The 20,556-nt window shown below is 47.3% G+C and overlaps 1 protein-coding gene across 1 annotated transcript in view; it reads left to right on the forward strand.

The window, feature by feature from the left end:
* The window catches only part of LOC140409249 (lysine-specific demethylase 3A-like), a 119,390-nt gene that overhangs the window by 90,517 nt on the left and 8,317 nt on the right, over nt 1-20,556 (forward strand). Inside the window, exons 18-24 of the mRNA XM_072497581.1 lie at nt 10,029-10,200; nt 11,756-11,846; nt 12,159-12,289; nt 12,392-12,511; nt 14,115-14,254; nt 18,348-18,524; nt 19,413-19,547. Coding sequence (XP_072353682.1) covers nt 10,029-10,200; nt 11,756-11,846; nt 12,159-12,289; nt 12,392-12,511; nt 14,115-14,254; nt 18,348-18,524; nt 19,413-19,547 — 966 coding nt within the window. The remainder of the gene's footprint in view (nt 1-10,028; nt 10,201-11,755; nt 11,847-12,158; nt 12,290-12,391; nt 12,512-14,114; nt 14,255-18,347; nt 18,525-19,412; nt 19,548-20,556) is intronic.

Genomic DNA, 20,556 nt, shown 5'->3' on the forward strand with positions numbered 1-20,556 from the left:
TCCTCCACACATCGTCGGAGGAACTCCTGCTGTTCCGGGCCCCATACCATCTGGGCTCCCTCAGCCGCCATCTTGCTTCTCCCTTCTCTTCTCTGCCGTTGCTCCAGAGGATCCTCCGCAATCTGGCCACTACTATCGCTTCTTTCCATCCACACCCGTGGGGACTCCTTCCTTTGTCGCCTCACACTGGGTTTGGCCGTAAAAAATTTCCATTGGGGCTCCCGATAAGAGCCCAAAGGTCCGTTGAAACGGGAGGTGCCGAAACGTGCGGCTTAGCTGGTCATCGCCGCAACCGGAAGTCCAGCTATTATTATTATTAATAACCGCAGTTTTGCCAAATGCTGTCCGGTTGAGCAAGAGCTTCTGACAAGACAGAAGGATTTTCAGGTTGCTCTCGAAAGGTTCTCTTTCCAAAAAGTCTCTCCACCGTGAATCAAGTAAATTTGTTCTGTTAACTTCATTTATTATTTTTTTTAATAAATATTTTATTGAAAATTTTTGGTCAACCAACACAGTACATTGTGCATCCTTTACACAATATTATAACAACACAAATAACAATGACCTATTTTATAAACAAAAAATGAATAAATAATAAATAACAAAAATGAAAACTAACCCTAATTGGCAACTGCCTTATCACAAGTAACACTCTCCAAAAATATAATTTAACAGTCCAATATATAATTATCTGTCGCAACGACCTATACATATTATACAGTATATATTAACAACCCTGAGAGTCCTTCTGGTTCCTTCCCCCCCCCCGATCCTGGGCTGCTGCTGCTGCCTTCTTTTTTTCCATTCCATCTATCTTTCTGCGAGGTATTCGACGAACGGTTGCCACCGCCTGGTGAACCCTTGAGCCGACCCCCTTAGAACGAACTTAATCCGCTCTAGCTTTATAAACCCTGCCATGTCATTTATCCAGGTCTCCACCCCCGGGGGCTTGGCTTCTTTCCACATTAACAATATCCTGCGCCGGGCTACTAGGGACGCAAAGGCCAAAACATCGGCCTCTCTCGCCTCCTGCACTCCCGGCTCTTGTGCAACCCCAAATATAGCCAACCCCCAGCTTGGTTCGACCCGGACCCCCACTACTTTTGAAAGCACCTTTGTCACCCCCATCCAAAACCCCTGTAGTGCTGGGCATGACCAAAACATATGGGTATGATTCGCTGGGCTTCTCGAGCACCTCGCACATCTATCCTCCACCCCAAAAAATTTACTGAGCCGTGCTCCAGTCATATGCGCCCTGTGTAATACCTTAAACTGAATCAGGCTTAGCCTGGCACACGAGGACGACGAGTTTACCCTGCTTAGGGCATCTGCCCACAGCCCCTCCTCGATCTCCTCCCCCAGCTCTTCTTCCCATTTCCCTTTTAGTTCATCTTCCCATTTCCCTTTTAGTTCATGTTAACTTCATTTATAAGACCATAAGACATAGGAGCGGAAGTAAGGCCATTCGGCCCATCGAGTCCACTCCACCATTCAATCATGGCTGATTTCAACTCCATTTACCCGCTCTCTCTCCATAGCCCTTAATTCCTCGAGAAATCAAGAACTTATCAACTTCTGTCTTAAAGACACTCAACGTCCCGGCCTCCACCGCCCTCTGTGGCAATGAATTCCACAGACCCACCACTCTCTGGCTGAAGAAATTTCTCCTCATCTCTGTTCTAAAGTGACTCCCTTTTATTCTAAGGCTGTGCCCCCGGGTCCTAGTCTCCCCTGCTAATGGAAACAACTTCCCTACATCCACCCTATCTAAGCCATTCATTATCTTGCAAGTTTCTATTAGATCTCCCCTCAACCTCCTAAACTCCAATGAATATAATCCCAGGATCCTCAGACGTTCATCGTATGTTAGGCCTACCATTCCTGGGATCATCCGTGTGAATCTGCTGGACCCGCTCCAGTGCCAGTATGTCCTTCCTGAGGTGTGGGGCCCAAAATTGCTCACAGTATTCTAAATGGGGCCTAACTAATGCTTTATAAAGCTTCAGAAGTACATCCGTGCTTTTATATTCCAAGCCTCTTGAGATAAATGACAACATTGCATTTGCTTTCTTAATTACGGACTCAACCTGCAAGTTTACCTTTAGAGAACCCTGGACTAGGACTCCCAAGTCCCTTTGCACTTCAGCATTATGAATTTTGTCACCGTTTAGAAAATAGTCCATGCCTCTATTCTTTTTTCCAAAGTGCAAGACCTCGCACTTGCCCACGTTGAATTTCATCAGCCATTTCTTGGACCACTCTCCTAAACTGTCTAAATCTTTCTGCAGCCTCCCCACCTCCTCAATACTACCTGCCCCTCCACCTATCTTTGTATCATCGGCAAACTTAGCCAGAATGCCCCCAGTCCCGTCATCTAGATCGTTAATATATAAAGAGAACAGCTGCGGCCCCAACACTGAACCCTGCGGGACACCACTCGTCACCGGTTGCCATTCCGAAAAAGAACCTTTTATCCCAACTCTCTGCCTTCTGCCTGACAGCCAATCGTCAATCCATGTTAGTACCTTGCCTCGAATACCATGGGCCCTTATTTTACTCCGCAGTCTCCCGTGAGGCACCTTATCAAAGGCCTTTTGGAAGTCAAGATAGATAACATCCATTGGCTCTCCTTGGTCTAACCTATTTGTTATCTCTTCAAAGAACTCTAACAGGTTTGTCAGGCACGACCTCCCCTTACTAAATCCATGCTGACTTGTCCTAATCTGACCCTGCACTTCCAAGAATTTAGAAATCTCATCCTTAACAATGGACTCTAGAATCTTGCCAATAACCGAGGTTAGGCTAATTGGCCTATAATTTTCCATCTTTTTCCTTGTTCCCTTCTTGAACAGGGGGGTTACAACTGCGATTTTCCAATCCTCTGGGACTTTCCCTGACTCCAGTGACTTTTGAAAGATCATAACTAACGCCTCCACTATTTCTTCAGCTACCTCCTTTAGAACTCTAGGATGTAGTCCATCTGGGCCCGGAGATTTATCAATTTTTAGACCTCTTAGTTTCTCTAGCACTTTCTCCTTTGTGATGGCTACCACATTCAACTCTGCCCCCTGATTCTCCTGAATTGTTGGGATATTACTCATGTCTTCTACTGTGAAGACTGACGCAAAGTACTTATTTAGTTCCTCAGCTATTTCCTTGTCTCCCATCACAAAATTACCAGCGTCATTTTGGAGCGGCCCAATGTCCACTTTTGCCTCCCGTTTGTTTTTAATGTATTTAAAGAAACTTTTACTATCATTCCTAATGTTACTGGCTAGCCTACCTTCATATTTGATCCTCTCTCTCCTTATTTCTCTCTTTGTTATCCTCTGTTTGTTTTTGTAGCCTTCCCAATCTTCTGACTTCCCACTACTCTTTGCCACATTATAGGCTTTCTCTTTTGCTTTGATGCATTCCCTGACTTCCTTTGTCAGCCATGGCTGCCTAATCCCCCTCTGATAACCTTTCTTTTCTTTGGGATGAACCTCTGTACTGTGTCCTCAATTACTCCCAGAAACTCCTGCCATTGCTGTTCTACTGTCTTTCCCACTAGGCTCTGATCCCAGTTGATTTTCGTCAGTTCCTCCCTCATGCCCCTGTAGTTACCTTTATTTAACTGTAACACCTTTACATCTGATTCTACCTTCTTTCTTTCAAATTGGAGATTGAATTCTACCATATTATGATCACTGCCTCCTAAGTGCTCCCTTACTTTAAGATCTTTAATCAAGTCTGGCTCATTACATAACACTAAGTCCAGAATGGCCTGTTCCCTCGTGGGCTCCATCACAAGCTGTTCCAAAAAGCCCTCCTGTAAACATTCAATGAATTCCCTTTCCTTGGGTCCACTGGCAGCATTATTTACCCAATCCACCTGCATATTGAAGTCCCCCATGATCACTGTGACCTTGCCTTTCTGACATGCACTTTCTATTTCGTGGTGCATTTTGTGCCCCCGGTCCTGACCACTGTTAGGAGGCCTGTACATAACTCCCATTATGTTTTTTTTGCCTTTGTGGTTCCTCAACTCTACCCACACAGACTCCACATCATCTGACCCTATGTCGTTTAGTGCTATTGATTTAATTTCATTCCTAATTAACAAGGCAACCCCGCCCCCTCTGCCCACCTCTCTGTCTTTTCGATAGGTTGTGAATCCCTGGATGTTTAAATGCCAGTCCTGAACCCCCTGCAACCACGTCTCTGTGATGCCTACCACATCATACCTGCCAGTCACAATCTGGGCCACAAGCTCATCTACCTTGTAAGCATAAGTAGCATTTGAACTCTATTGGGGTTACTTTGTTGGAATATTTATGATGAAGGTGTAAGTTTAAGTTTTTCCTGGTGCGTAAGAACTGTTTAACTATTTTCTTTGCTCGTATGGTTAATTCTGTGCATAAATTAACTTGGAAAAAGGGAGACAGTGGCATAGTGGTAATTTCACTGGACTAGTAATCCAGAGACCCAGGAGAATACTCTGGGGACCTGGGTTCAAATCCCACCATGGCAGACGATGGGTTAAAAGTCTGGAATGAAAAGTCTGATGGTGACAATGAAACCATTGTCGATTGCCGTTTTTTTTTAAACCATCTGGTTCACTAATGTCCTTTAAGGAAGGAAATCTTTCACCCCGACCTGGTGTTGCTAACTTTTGGTTGGTTCAATTGGCTCTGTTTTATAACCTTTGCAATCGAGTCGCCAGGTATCTTTATGATACCGCCACGAGATTCAAGTCCAAGTAATGACCAATAACTCAATACACCGATTAGTAAGATTCAAATCAAAGCACATTTATTATACACAGTAATCGCTACTCGTGCACAAATTCTACATCTAAGCTATTTCTACAACTAACAGGCCTATACTTAGCTTCGGACTGGCCCACCAAGTCAGGGGAACAAATGGCCTTTCGTTCGGGTTCTGAGTCTGCGGGATTCGAAGTTGGTACGGATTGGTAGCTAGGAGCGCCTATCTCGTAGCGAGCATTGACTTAAGACTTGCTGGATATTGGCGGCAGCTGCACCGGTCACTGTCAAGGGTTGGTTCACGTTGCTGAGTGACCCGGTCAAGAAGAACGATTTGAACTTGGGGCTTAACTTTTATAGTCCCCAGGGGCTTCCCGCCTTTCGGGGCGGACCCTGTACCTGGTTCTAGGTGATTGGACTTTGTTCCAATCGCTTGGTTCGATTTCTCCAATACTGGAGCGGTTCCCTGATTGATGGGCGGTCTTGAGGTGCTCATTCACCTCCTTTGTGTTGGCTCCTGCTGGCGCCGGGGAGTCTGGCTTAGCTTGGTTTGTCCTAAATGTTGCGATTGTTCTCGGGGATTGCTCATCAGTATGTAGATGGCTGCTACATTGTTATGCTGATGGCCGCTGGTATCGATGCTGTCTGGGCTTTTGCAGAGTTAAATACACAGCAAACCTGCACCTGCTGGTTTCTGCCTGTGTTGGCTGAATTTCCCTTCAGCCTTTGCTGTTCTCCATTTTACATCGGGAGTTGGCCAACTTAGGTGGCTACACTGGTCTGGCCTATGCGTGACTCCAGGCCCACAGCAATGTGGTTGACTCTGAAAAGCCCTCTGAAGATGCCGAGCAAGGGCAGTTAGGGATGGGCAACGAATGCTGGCCTTGCCAGTGACACCCACACCCCCATGAAAAGGTAAAAATCAATAAAAGATACCTGTTGGGTCAGAGTCACGACTCCTGGGGTCAAATATGCTTTCCACGCAGTTATACAAAATGAAAAAATGTGTTTGGATTCTTGTCTGGTACCCGAACAAACGTTGGGGTCTGATCCAGGATCTTGACATTTGCTAGTAACAACTTCTTCAAAAATCCAAGTTTGATTTCCCATTTGTAAACCCATGCTGACTCTGCCTGATCAGATCCTGATTGTCCGAGTGTCCTTTTTATCACATCTTTTATAATAGAGTCCAGCATTTTCCCTGCCACTGATGTGAGGCTAGCAGGTGTGTAGTTTCATGTTTTCTCTCTACCTTTTGTTTTTGGAATTTAATTTAAAAAAAACAAACATTTTATACAAAACTACAAACCATACGAACAAATATCTTCAATGAAACACCAACCCCACACAAGCCCCCCGCTCCCCCAACAACCTTCCAACTCATGAAACAACAACCCCCACCCCACAACAGCTAACAGTGACCAATTCTCTGAAATACATTACAGAGGACTGCCAGCTCTGATAGAACCCTTAAATGACCCCCTTCTGGTGGGTTTGACCTTTCTCGAAGTGCAAAACCCCCCATCAAATCCCCTAGCTGTGCCTAGGCACTCAGCAGTGTCCACAACCTCCAACCCAGTAGGCTATGCTTCTGTGCCATCAATGAGGCAAAGGCAAGGTCATCCGCGCTCGCATCCGTCTGAAGTTCCAGCACATTCGAAACCCAGAAATAGCCACCAAGCGGCAGTACCTCTAACTCAATATTTAGGATCACTGACCGTGTCAAAAAAGGACCTCCAGATACCCATCAGCTTAGAACAGCTTTGCGGGCCCCCTCGAGCAGCGTTCGCACCTAACTTCCACCCCCTCAAAAAAAAAGACTCTTGTAAAATTCAACCTCCGAAGCCACCCCCAGTCCCTCACCATCTGGGCCCCTAGGTATCGAAAAATAGTCCCCGCCAACCGAAACAGCCAACTCCATCCCCCACCAATCCAGCTCCCCTCCCTGATGCACTAACCACAAAATATTCGCTCTTCCCAATGTTCAACTTGTAACAGGAGAAGGCATCAAATCTCTGCGAGATACCCACAATAGACAACCCCGGGTCCCTCACATACAGCAGCAAATCGTCAGCATGTAACTACACCCTATGTTCCACCCCACCTCTTAATGATCCCACTCAACGCATTTGAGCTCGATTGCCAACGCAAACAACAAGGGAGACATCGAACACCCCTGCCTCGTACCCCAACCGGAACGGCCTGGAGCTCATAGTGTTGGTACAGACATTAGCAAACGGGGCCACACATAGCAACCACACCTAAACCTTTCCAAAACTGCAAAAAGGTACCCCCACTCCACCTGGTCGAACACCTCCACGTCCAATGATACAATAATAATAATCTCTATTGTCATAAGTGGGCTTGCATTAACACTGCAATGAAGTTACTCTGAAAATCCCCTAATCGCCACACTCTGAGGACGCTGAGGGAGAATTCAGAATGTCTTTCAGGATTTGTGGGAGGAAACCCACACAGACTCTGCACAGACAGTGACTCAAGCCGGGAATCAAACCTCGGACCCTGGCGCTGTGAAGCAACAGTGCTAACCAGTGTGATCTCTGGTACGGTCGCAGGGGTAAGCACCACATGCAGCAACCGATGTGTGTTTGCCGACCACCTCCGCCCTTTCACAAACCCTGTTGATCTTCCCCCTCCTACCTCCTCGAGTCAAGGGATTTGTTTTTGTTTGTTTATTGTCACGTGTACCGAGGTACAGTGAAAAGTATTTTCCTACGAGCAGCTCAAACAGTTCGTTTAGTACATGAAAATTAAATTAAATTAAAAGAAAATACATAATCGGGCAACACAAGGTACACAATGTAAATACATAGGCACCTGCTCCAGGTGAAGCATACAGGAATGTAGTATTAATCAGGTCAGTCCATAAGAAAGCCGTTTAGGAGTCTGGTAACAGCGGGGAAGAAGCTGTTCTTGAGTCTGTTCGTGCGTCTTCTCAGACTTTTGTATCTCCTGCCCGATGGAAGAAGTTGGAAGAGTGAGTAAGCCGGGTGGGAGGGGTCTTTGATTATGCTGCCCGCTTTCCCCAGGCAGCGGGAGATGTAAATCGAGTCAATGATGGTAGGCAGGTTCGTGGCTCCAACCTTAATGCCAATACCTTGGCCAGTAACTTGGCATCCACATTTAACGGGGAGATTGGACGATACAACCCACACTCTGTGGGGTCCTTATCCTTCTTCAGGAGAAGTGAGATGGATGCCTGCCCCAGTATCTCTGGACGGGTGCCCCGTGCCAATGATTCCCTAAACATGCCCAGCAACAACAGACCCAATCCAAAGGCTACTTAGAAAATTCCACCGAGAACCCATCCAGTCCGTTGCCTTCCTGCTGCACATGCTTCAATGGGTACCTAAATCTTCTCCAAGCCCAATGGGACATTGAGTAATTTAAGAAGGAGACAGACAGAATTTTAATTAGTAATTGGTTGAATGAAGGATTAAGGAGAACGGGCAGGACAGTGGCGATGAGGCCGAGATGAGATCAGCCGTACTTTTATGTTTCTGCTAAATTGCTTGCATATTTGTTCTCCCTTTCTTTATCAGTTTCTTGGCCTTTTGCTGTATTTGTAAGTCCTCCCAATCCCCAGGTTCACTACTATTTCTGGCAACTTTAAAAACATGCCTTTTAATCTTATACATTCCTTAACTTCATTGTCAGGCACAGTTGGCTGGCTTTTTTTGATTTTTGCACTCTGAAGGAATGTAAGCTGTAAGATATGTGATGGTCTCTGAAGACCACCCTTACCTATGAAATGAAAATCGCTTATTGTCACAAGTAGGCTTCAAATGAAATTACTGTGAAAAGCCCCTAGTCGCCACATTCCGGCGCCTGTTCGGGGAGGCTGGTACGGGAATTGAACCCGCGCTGCTGGCTTGCCTTGGTCTGCTTTCAAAGCCAGCTCTTTAGCCCTGTGCTAAACCAGTCATCCACCCTTTACCTATGCACAGTCATACCTTTTTTAATGTATTTTGCCAATCCACCTCAGCCAATTTGTCCCTCGTGCCTTCATGATTTCCTTCATTCAACTTTAACGCCCTGGCTTCAGATTGAACTTCCTCACTTTCAAACATAATGTAATATTCTGTTGTCACTCATCCCTAAAGGTTCTTTCACAACTATATTATTAATTACCCTTTCTCATTATAGCATACTAGATCTAGAATAGCCTATCGTCTCATTGACTCCTGCTGGTCTGGAAACCCATCCCTAAAACACTCCAGAAACACTTCTTCCACAGCATTAATGCTCATTTGGTTTAACCAGTCCACGTGCAAATTGAAGTCCCCCATAATCACAGTATTGCACATGCAACATGTTTCTCTCATCTCCTGATTAATACTATGCCCCACATTGTCATGACTATTCGGTGGACTATAAACCATTCCAACCAATGACCACTGCCGTTTGCTGTTTCAGGGCTCCATCCAAACAGATTCCACATATTGTTCTTCCGATCTGAGATCCTCCTTTTCTACTTCACTGATCCTATCCCTTATTGTGGCACAACTCCACCTCATTCCTTGCCCGTCCTTCCTAAACATCGAATATCTTTGAATATTCAGTTCCCAGTCTTGGTCGCCATGTAGCAATGTTTCTTTAATGACAATTATACCATACCCATTTACCCCTATCTGTGCCATTAGATCATCTTACCTTGTTACAAATGCTGCGCGCATTCAGGTAGAGCATCCTTAACTTTGCCTTTTTGATACATTCCGCATTCGACACATACCCGATGCTTTGCTTTGTTTCTCCTGCCTTCTGGTCCCATTACAACTCCCTGTGACCAATTTTACCTCCTTCCAATTTTCCGTTTCTATCCTTTGTAAGCGGTGGTGATCTCTGTACATCGCTTCCTGGACCTCCACCTTCTGGTTTTTCACAATTTAAATTGTACTCTGATCTATCCTTGTTTGGCCCAAAATGGATTACCTCACATATCTACCATGGTTTTTTCCCCCTACCTTGAGATCACATTCACCTCTCCACCTCTCTTTCCTCCTTTTCGAGACCTCTTTGACCAGATCTTTGGTCACCTGCCCAAATAACCCCGAACGGCCAGTGTCAAAATTCGGCCTGACCATGTTTCTGTGAAATCCCCTGCGATAGTCTGCTAAGTGGTTAAAGGCGCTGTATGACTTGAACTTGTTGGCGTAACAGTAAACTTGCCTTCTGTCGCTCCCTGCCTCCGACTGCTCTTATTCTTCACTACACACTTGGATGCCTTTTAGCTACATTTTGGATTTTTTTTAAATATAGCCTGTAATCGTATCTGGTGTCCACATGAAGCTACGAGAAGAACTCTGGAAGCCAGAAGCATTTGGGGAAGAGTTTGGAGAGCAGGATGCCGACCTGGTTGACTGCAGAACTAACACTATTATCGCTGGTGCAAAGATCCGAGATTTCTGGGATGGGTTTGAAGATCTTTCACGTAAGTCGTGTTGATAAAGGACTTGACTAGCATCCATCATAGTCTCGAGATATGCTAAAGTGCTTTACAGCCAATGAAGTACTGTAGTTTTGAAGTGGAGTCACTGTTGTCATGTAGGAAATGCACAGCAATACCGTTACCAGATTTATCTGTTCTTTAGTGATGTTGCTTGAGGTGAGGAGTTTGGGTATTTTCTGCCTACCTGAGGGGGCAGGTGAGGTTCTGTCTGAAAGGCGGCAGCGCAGCACTCACTCAGTACTGCCCGGGAGTATCCGCTTAGATTGTGAGTTTGTTTCTGAATTTTGGACTCCGAGGCAAGACTGCTACTATTGAACCACAATTGGCACCCTTGTTCATGTAACAACCATCTGGAGCCAAAGAAAACCATTACCAAAATTACTCCTCTCCTGTTGTTTAGTCCCGAAATACAGGATATGTTGTACAGATGGGGCTAGCTGTGTCCACAAAGTACCTGGCCCCTCAAACTGAAACCTGGTATACATCATCGCGGGTGACACCTGACGTATTTGAACCATGGAGATCAAGCTAGCTGTACACTCTGCACCTGAACACAGCAGAAGAAGGTGTTCTTCCTTTTCAAAATAGCAGATTTCAGATAAATCATTGTGTGATTGGAGTAACTAGTGGAAGGTACCTGACAAGTAGGAGGTGTTGATAGCCTTTGACAGGTGCTGACCACATTGTGAATCATTAATTGGGGTAAATTTTCCAGTTCTGTCCACCGAGGGAGTTGGCACGGTGACATGGAAAATTGACTATTTAAATGTCCCTTGACCTGGGGCGGGGAATTTCCAGTCTTGGGGTGGGTGCAACCGGAAAATCCCGCCCGCTATCTTTGTTTCTATCTGTGCGCAGATACTGCAAGCTATGTGATGTAGGTGAAACATATTATCTTAAAGAGAAAAATGGGTTATGGGTTAATGTTAGTGGTGTAACCTATCGCTGGTATGGCGGCACAGTAGCACAAGTGGTTAGCCCAGTTGATTCATAGCTCCAGGGTCCAAACTTTGATTCCCGGCTTGGGTCACTGTCTGTGCGGAGTCTGCACGTTCTCCCCGTGTCTGCGTGGGTTTCCTCCGTTTTCCTCCCACAGTCCAAAGATGTGCAGGTTAGGTGGATTGGTCATGATAAATTGCCCTTAGTGTCCGAAAAGGTTAGGTGGGGTTGCGGGGATGGGGTGGATGTGTGGACTTGGGTGGGGTGCTCTTTCTAAGCACCGGTGCAGACTCGATGGGCCGAATAGCCTCCTTCTGCAATGTAAATTCTATGGTACAGGGCTCTTGGCATTCCTGGCTTGGCAGGAATCTTTGGAATGATTCTTCACATTGAAGATGTTTACATAAATGTTCCTGCTTAATTGTTACAGCATCTAATGTGTGCTTCTTTGCTCCCCATTGAGAGATAGTGCAACCCCAAAGCAAACATTCAGCTACTTCATTAAATTTAAATGCCAGTATCTTGCACAAGGAGAAATTTTCCACAAGTTAAAATACGATTTATTTTGAGATTTTACACCAACTTTTTCTTTTTTAAGGACGCCTTGCCACAAAAGAGAAGGAGCCGATGGCCCTGAAGCTGAAGGACTGGCCCCCGGGGGAGGATTTCCGAGACATGATGCTTTCTAGGTACTAGATCTAAAGATGTACTTGTCAAAGAACTGGTTACGATGCACTGCAGACAAATAACATTTCCGATCTCTGTACCCTGCTGAAATTGATTGACTTTTCTGGCTCTTTCTGGGGATATAGACGATGCTAATGAAACCAGTATTTTATCATCCATCCCTGCCTGCCTTTAGTTGGGGCAGCTGCTAATGTTGGGATCTATTTGGTGAAGATGTTCACGCAGTGTTGTTAAGTCTGGAGTCATCGATAAAGCAACAATATGTGTCCAAATTATCAAATGGTTGCCTACCGTCTTGATTGTTTTCATTACAGATTTGATGACCTGATGAATAATCTACCTTTGCCTGAATATACCAAAAGAGATGGTAAACTGAACCTGGCCTCCAGGCTGCCAGAGTTTTTTGTCAGACCTGATTTGGGACCAAAGATGTACAATGCTTACGGTGAGTGAGCTGTGTTTTTTCCCCTTTCAACGCTGTCAGCTCATGTTTGAAGAAGTGGTGATTCTTACCGTAAATGGTTAACTCTTTCATCTGTTCTTCTAGGATTATTATCAGCAGAAGATAGAAAGTTTGGCACGACCAACCTCCACTTGGACGTGTCAGATGCTGCTAATGTTATGGTGTACGTTGGGATCCCCAGTGGCCTGCCCAACCATGAAGAGGGTGAGTGCTGAATGATTCTGACCTGCCAAATAAGCTACTTTGAAATGAAATTGCTGAACAGCAATTCATTATGTAACTTTCGTGGGATTGCTGATGTTCCAGTACAGTACTGAGGGAGTGCTGCACTCTTGTGATGCTGTCTTTCAGATGAAACATTAAACTGAGGGATTGTCTACCCTCCCGCATGGACACAAAGGCTCCTTATGGCATAATTTAAATGATCAGGGCTGTTCTCCCAATGATCTGGCTGATTATCTCTCAGTCCAATGCAACGGTGGTAGTTGTTGAGGGGAACATGTTGCTAAGGGCACTGAAAGAACTTCTGCTTTTTTCAGTAGTATCATGAGACCTTTTTAAAGCTGTGTCGAAGGGGTCAGACAGGCTCTAATTGAAGCCTGTTGAAAACCTGGGACCTCTGACAATGCTGCACTACCTCAGTACTGCATCAGAGTGGCAGCCTGGAGCATGTACTGTAAGGCTTAAATGTATCCAAGTATGCAGACGGACATTTCTCTTTAAAGCAAATTACCCCTATGAAATGTTGGTTCTGTGGCAGGAAACTAACTTCTTTTGTGGGCAAACCTCCATATCCTTCACTGTTGCACCGAAACAACTGGGGCGGGATTCTCCAACTCCCCGCCGGGTCAGAGAATCGCCGGGGGGCAGCGCGAATCCCGCTCACGCCGACTTCCGAATTCTCTGCCGCCACGGATTTGGTGGGGGCGGGAATCGCGCCGCACCGGTCGGCGGCCGTTAGCAGCGGCCCTCCCGGCGATTCTCCGGCCCACGATGGGCCGAGTGGCCGCCCGTTTTCGGCCGGTCACGCCGGCGTATGTTACGACAGGTTCTTACCGGCGGGACCTGGCTCCGCGGGTGGCCTCCGGGGTCCTCTGGAGGGGGTGGGGAGATCTGGCCCAGGGGGGTGCCCCCATGGTGGCCTGGCCCGCGATCAGAGCCCACCGATCCGCGGGCGGGCCTGTGCCGTGGGGGCCCTCTATTCCTCCGCATCGGCCGCTGTAACAGTCCGCGATGGCTGAGGCGGAGATGAACCCCCCTGCGCATGCGCTGGGATGACGCCAGCACACGCTGGCGCTCCTGCGCGTGTGCCAACCCACGCCGGCCGGCGGAGGCCCTTTGGCGATGGTTTGATAGTGGACCAGAAATCAGTAACATCCCGGGCTAACCCTGGTTTGTGTTGAGTTAATGATCCAGCTGACTGACTCACTGCTGAAGACACTGGCTGGTTAACCTCCCAGTATCCTTGAATAGAATGCGGAAGAACAAAAATAGCCAGGTCTTCTGTTTCTGAGTGACATTCGGAGAGTGCTGGAGAAAAGTGCAGGCATGTAGATGTTGGCTGAGGACCAGTTCAGACTTTTGGAAGTAGAGGGGAAACTAGTTTTTTTTTTTAAATCAAACAAATGCTTTGCATTAATATTCCAATAGTATTAGCTGCTGATTAGTTGTAGCAGAAATATCAGTCACTGCCAGCAGGGAGATCTGAAGTAGAATCACACGGACTCGAAACGTTAACTCGGCTTCTCTTTCCACTGATGATGTAGGACCTGCTGAGTTTGGTTTACGACTCATTTTATTTTTATAGAAATTCTGAAGACCATGGAGGATGGCGATGCAGATGAGTTAACAATAAAACGCTTCACAGAGTCCAGTCAAAGGCCTGGTGCCTTGTGGCACATTTACTCCGCCAAAGATGCAGAGAAGATCCGAGATCTACTGAGGAAGGTAGGATGGGGGAGAAGGTTGAGGTTTGGCAGAGAACATTTGTAATTATTCTGAGATTGCAGTCGCTGGCAAGAGAAACGGGATTTGTGTGTCTTGTTTTCCAGGAGGATCGAGGGATTGCTGAGATGGGGGAGATAATACTGTTTCAGGTGGCCATCTCTAATCATCCTTTACGGTTTGCACCTTGCGACCTGCCACAAATCCTTTGGCCCTCATTCTTCCCCATCCCAGCCAAAAGAAAACTTCTTTGACCGTTCTGATTCCACATGGCGCAGCATTGTTGGCTGTTTCAACCTGCTAAATGGCACCCAACCTTCTGTCTTCGGCAACCTCTTTCCCACAATGTGGCTGACTTCAGTATTCCAGCTGTGCCCTTTTTCTCTTTCACTCTTGCCAAGGGCCATCAAGCCAATCTCTGTGACCCTCCGTGTGAGAGTCACAATCTTCAGTGAATTTCACATTCATTGGAGTTCACTAGATGACCTCCAATTGCATTGCCTCATCTCAGCCAAAGCATACAAGGCTATGGGTCAAGGTCTGCAAAAAGGGATTAGAAGGGGTGGTTGTTTCTGACCGGCTCAGACGCAATGGGCCAAAGGGCCATTTCTGTGCTGTAGTCTTCTATTTTTAAAAACATTTTATTAAGGCACTTATGATTTTATAGCAATAAACAATACAAATACAAATGTAAACATAGTTCAGTGCGTAACACATCCCTCCATCTCCCACTGTTCCCGCCTACTCTAGACACAAAATAGCCTGACTCCTCCCTACCCCCTGATTTCCCCCCCCCCCCCCACCCCACCCTTATTGAATCTGCCGACAGTTTAATTTTCTCCGAAGAAGTCGATAAACGGCTGCCACCTCTGAACGAACCCTCACGTTGATCCTCTCAGGGCGAACTTAATTTTCTCAAGTCTAAGAAACCCAGCCATGTCACTAACCCAAACCCCTGATTTCTGGGGCTTCGAGTCCCTCCATGCTAACCGTATTCATCTCCGAGCTACCAAAGAGGCAAAGGCTAAAACGTCAGCCTCTCTCGCCCCCTGGACTCCCGGATCTTCTGACACTCCAAAAATTGCCACCTCTGGACTCGGCGCCACCCTGGTTTTTAGCACCGTGGACATGACATCCGCAAATCCCTGCCAGTATCCCCTAAACTTCGGGCATGCCCAAAACGTGGACATGGTTTGCGGGCCCTCCCGCATACCTCACACACCTGTCCTCCACCCCAAAAAACTTGCTCATACAGATCTCGGCAATCCCTCAATCCCATTTACGCTTTAGCTCACCTATCTGGGTTTCCTCCCACTCCGTAAATTCTTTATAGATTTCCGAAACCTTCCCCTCCCCCACCCCCATTCTAGAAACTACCCTGTCCTGTATCACCTGTGGCGGTAGAATCGGGACGGTCGAAGCCTGCCTTTGCTCAAAATCCCTTATCTGCAGATATTGAAACCCATTCCCTCCCGGCAATTCAAACTCCTCCTCTAAATCCACTAAACATGGAAAGCTCCCATCAATAAATAGATCCCCCAGCCTCTCAATCCCTGCTCTCTGCCACCTCCGAAACTCCCCATCCAGCCTCCCCAGGACAAACCTGTGGTTACCGCAAATTGGAGCCCATACCCAAGGCTCCCTTCACTCCCATATGCTTCCGCCACTGCCCCCAAACTCTCAAGAGCCCCAACTACCACTGGGCTTGTGGAGTACCGGGCCGGCGAGAACGGCAGAGGAGCTGTTGCCAATGCCCCCAAACCTGTGCCCTTACATGATGCCACCACTACCCACTTCCTAATCATGGCTGTATTTGCCGCACAGTAGTAGTTACTAAAGTTCGGCAGCGCCAGCCCCACCCCCCTCGGCTCCGCTCCGGCAACACTTTCTTTCCTCACGGGCTATCCGGGTCAAATTTAATTTATGTAACTGCTCCCATTCCTGTGCCACCTGAATCCCTAGGTAACTGAAACTCCCTCCCACCACTTTATATGGCAGCTCCCCCAGTCTCCACTTCTGCCCCTCACCTGGATCACAAAAACCTCACTTTTACCCACATTCAATTTGTACCCCGAGAACCGGCCAAATTCCCCTAAGATCCGCATAATCTCTCCCATCCCCCCTAACGGGTCAGAAATATACATGGGTAGGTTGTCTGCAAATAGCGGGGGGGCCCCCCCCCCCGCGGAATATCCCCACTCCTTAGACGCTCTCAGCGCCATCGCCAATGGCTCTACAGCCAAGGCAAACAACAGTGGGAAGAGAGGACAACCTTGCCTTCACCCCTGGTGCAGCCCAACATAGTCCAAACTCACCTGGTTCGTCCGCACACTCGCCACTGGTGCCTGGTCCAGCAATCGATCCCAGTCATCAAAGCCCTGCCCAAACCGTCCCAGGACCTCCCACAAATAATTCCATTCCACCCGGTCTAAGGTCTTTTCCGCGTCCATAGCGACCTCTACCTCTGCCTCCCTTCCCTCGGAGGACATCATGATCACGTTTAGGAGCCTTCTAACGTCGGCCGTTAGCTGCCTGCCTTTAACAAACCCCACCACCCCCGGAACACAATCCTCCATCCTAGAGGCCAAATTTTGGTCAGCAATTTGATATCGGCATTCAGTAGGGTCTGTATGACCCACATTGCTCTGGGTCCTTCTCCCGCTTCAGGATCAATGATATCGAAGCCTGCGACATTGTTGGGGGAAGGACACCTCCCTCTCCAGCCTCATTAAATGCCCTCACCAGCAGCGGACCCAGCATCCCAGAAAACTTCTAGTAAAATTCCACAGGGTAGTCGCCCTGTCCCGGGGCCTTGCCCGACTTCATGGCCTCCAATCCCGCTATTACTTCCACAATCCCGATCGGGGCTCCCAACCCCTCCATTAACCCTTCCTCCACCTTCAGAAACTCCAACTCTTCCAAAAACTGCCTCATCCCCTCCATCCCAGCTGGGGGTTCCGACTCATACAGCCGACTATAAAACTCCCTGAACACCCCATTCACCCCTGCTGCGTCGAAGAACGTGTTCCCTCCTCTGTCCTTCACTCTTCCTATCTGCCTGGCCTCCCCCCTTTTCCTGAGCTGGTGTGCTAGCATCCTACTGGCCTTCTCCCCATACTCATACACCGCCCCCCCTCACCTTCCTCAACTGCCCCACCGCCTTCCCTGTAGATAACAGACCAAACTCCATCTGAAGCTTCTGCCGCTCCTTCAACAACCCCGCCTCCGGGGCTTCAGAATACCTTCTATCCGCCTGGAGTATTTCCCTACCCAGCCTATCCATCTCAACCCGCTCCACCGTCTCCCTATGAGCCCGAATCGAAATTAGCTCCCCCCACTAACCACTGCTTTCAGCGCTTCCCATACCGTTGCTGCCGAAACTTTCCCCGTATCATTTATCTCAAAATAATTCTGGATGGTCTCCTGGCACCCTCCCTGTCCTTGAACTCGAACGATCCAACCTCAGATCAATGACCGTATTGAAGTCCCCCATGATCAGCTTATGCGGGTCCAGGTCCGGAATCTTCCCCAACACCTGCCTCATAACTTCTGCGTCATCCCAATTTTGTGCATAGATATTCACTAGTACCACCGGCATCCCCTCCAGCTTCTCACTCACCGTGATATACCTGCCCCCTGAGTCCGCCATTATATTCCCTACCTCAAATGACACCCACTTATTGATCAAGATCGCAACCCCCCCCTAGTCCCCCCCCCCCTAGTTTTAGAGTCTAGCCCCGGGTGAAATACCTGCCCGAACCACCCCTTCCTCAGCCTAGTCTGATCCACTACCCTCGGGTGTGCCTCTTGTAACATTGCCACATCCGCCTTCAACCTCCTCAAATGCGCGAATACGCGAGCCCTCTTGACCGGCCCATTCAGCCCTCTGACGTTCCATGTGAGCAGCCATCCACCACACTCTGGGGTAGTGAATTCCACAGATTCACAGCTCTTTGAGAGAAATCATTTCTCATCTCTGTTTTAAATCTGGTGATTGACTGGAACAGTTCGGATTCTTTTTTTTAACCCAGCTGACTTGACTGGAGCTGTGAATGATTGCAGCTAGATACATACAACGCACTGTCCAATGTTTCAGGTGGCAGAAGAACAGGATCAAGAGAACCCTCCAGACCATGATCCCATTCATGATCAAAGCTGGTACCTGGACAGGACTCTACGCAAGAGACTTTATCAGGAATATGGTGTCCAGGGTTGGGCCATTGTGCAGTACCTAGGTGATGTGGTATTCATCCCAGCTGGAGCTCCTCACCAGGTTAGTGATGGTTCACCTTTTGTCTACAGTTTTAAAAAAACTGTGTTTATCTCTTTTTTTCTTCTCCTCTTCGTGACCCCCACCACCCCCCAAACCTTGTTTATTACTACCCTGTATAGATCAGCTGTTCCCCATTGTCTGACCAATAGGTTAAACCAAAGATCTGTTCCTGCGTGCCTGGGCACCAAGATATGTGCAGGAGAGCCCTGTGTTAACTGGCTTGCTTACTTCTCCTTCCTCCAATCCTAGAAAAAGTGTGATCTCTGCATCCAGTGGATCTTACTTCGATGAACTTGACAGAATGGTTGTTAAATCTAGCTACATATGTACAGGAAGCGTGGAACGCTACTAAAAAGTTTTTAGTGTAACCCGAGTGGTGGGGCCTGGATCTGCCAAGTGTCCAGTTCCCTCAGATATTTAGACTGGGGTGGGGGGGGATTATAACTAATGTACCATTTTCTGCTTCTTCCCCATTGCCACTTAATTCTGGGCAATAGATTGATAGGTGATTGGCTCTATTCATGCCTATTCAATATTTTCTTTTTAAACATTTTTTTAAAAACCTGAGACAGAGTTGCAGACTATTAAGTTGTGCCAAATGTTACTGAATAGCTACCCGGATAGCTGTTGGCGAGTATGCTATTGCTCCATGCAATTTGTGAAAGTTTCCTGTCTGTGCTAAGTTTGGTAAAGGTACAACTGCAACTGGCCTCTGAATTGGGGGTTCATGTTGCACATGAGAAAATGCCCAGTATGAACCACTGCCTTCAGGAGGAGGTGGGAAGAGACTTGCGGCTGGAATCTAGTCCTGCTGCACTTACAGAAGTGTAATTTTAGTTTTGTTTCATAGGATTAATGTTTAAGTATATATTATGTTGCTTGCTACAGGTTCACAACTTGTACAGTTGCATCAAAGTGGCAGAGGATTTCGTTTCTACTGAACATGTCAGACACTGTTTCCGTCTTACGCAGGAGTTTCGACACCTCTCTCACACGCATACCAACCACGAGGATAAGCTGCAGGTACCTGAAATCAGCTCTCGAGGTGATTTGTTTACAGGCCAGTGCTTTTCTGGAAGCCACAGTTGGTTAAGTTTCTCAGCCGTGGCTCGGTTGGTAGCACCCTCGACTCTGAATCACAAAGGGCCTGGGTTCAAGCCCCACTGCAGGGCAGGCGCACAAGATCGAGGCTGGCCCTCCGAGCAGTATCGAGGAAGTGCTGCACTGTCTTAAGAGGTGTGGTCTTACGGGGGTTTGCCGAGTACTGATGCCATGTTTCTTACATTACAATAGTGACTACACTTCGAAAAGTGTCCGTCTAAAAATCTTTTAAGACCTGTGATGGGTGTCGAAAGCACAATCTAAATAAAGTCATTATTTCCTTTCCTGGAATACAAGTTAAAGCTCGCCCCAAATTAAATACAAGGCATTCACCATTTAACTCTGAATATTGTTTCTAAGCATTGCATGCTTTATGTGGCCAGGGGAATGCATTCTGTGGCTCAATTGGTGGCATTTCCTGCTTCTGAATTGGAAGGTTTTGGGACCATTTTCCACTCTTGGAAGTGCTATTTGTTTGGTTGAGACACTTGAAATGAAATGAAAATTGCTTATTGTCACAAGTAGGCTTCAAATGAAGTTACTGTGAAAAGCCCCTAGTCGCCACATTCCGGCTCCTGTTCGGGGAGGCTGGTATGGGAATTGAACCGTGCTGCTGGCTGCCTTGGTCTGCTTTCAAAGCCAGCGATTTAGCCCTGTGCTAAACCAGCCCCACTTGGGCTGATGTGAGGCACGGATGTTGCTTGCCGTACAAGTGCCAGGCAATGAGCATCTCAACAAGAAAGGATTTAACCTTAGCATCAGCATTGTATCAACATCTTGGGGGTTATCATAGTGCGCTGGATCTCAAATAACGAGATCCGGCCCACTAACGACGAGTCGGAATACAGGAGGGAGATGGAGAACCTAGTGGAGTGGTGCAGCGAAACAATCTATCCCTCAATGCCAGCAAAACTAAAGAGCTGATCATTAA

This window comes from Scyliorhinus torazame, chromosome 3 (genome assembly GCF_047496885.1).
Source record: "Scyliorhinus torazame isolate Kashiwa2021f chromosome 3, sScyTor2.1, whole genome shotgun sequence".
NCBI lineage: Eukaryota > Metazoa > Chordata > Chondrichthyes > Carcharhiniformes > Scyliorhinidae > Scyliorhinus > Scyliorhinus torazame.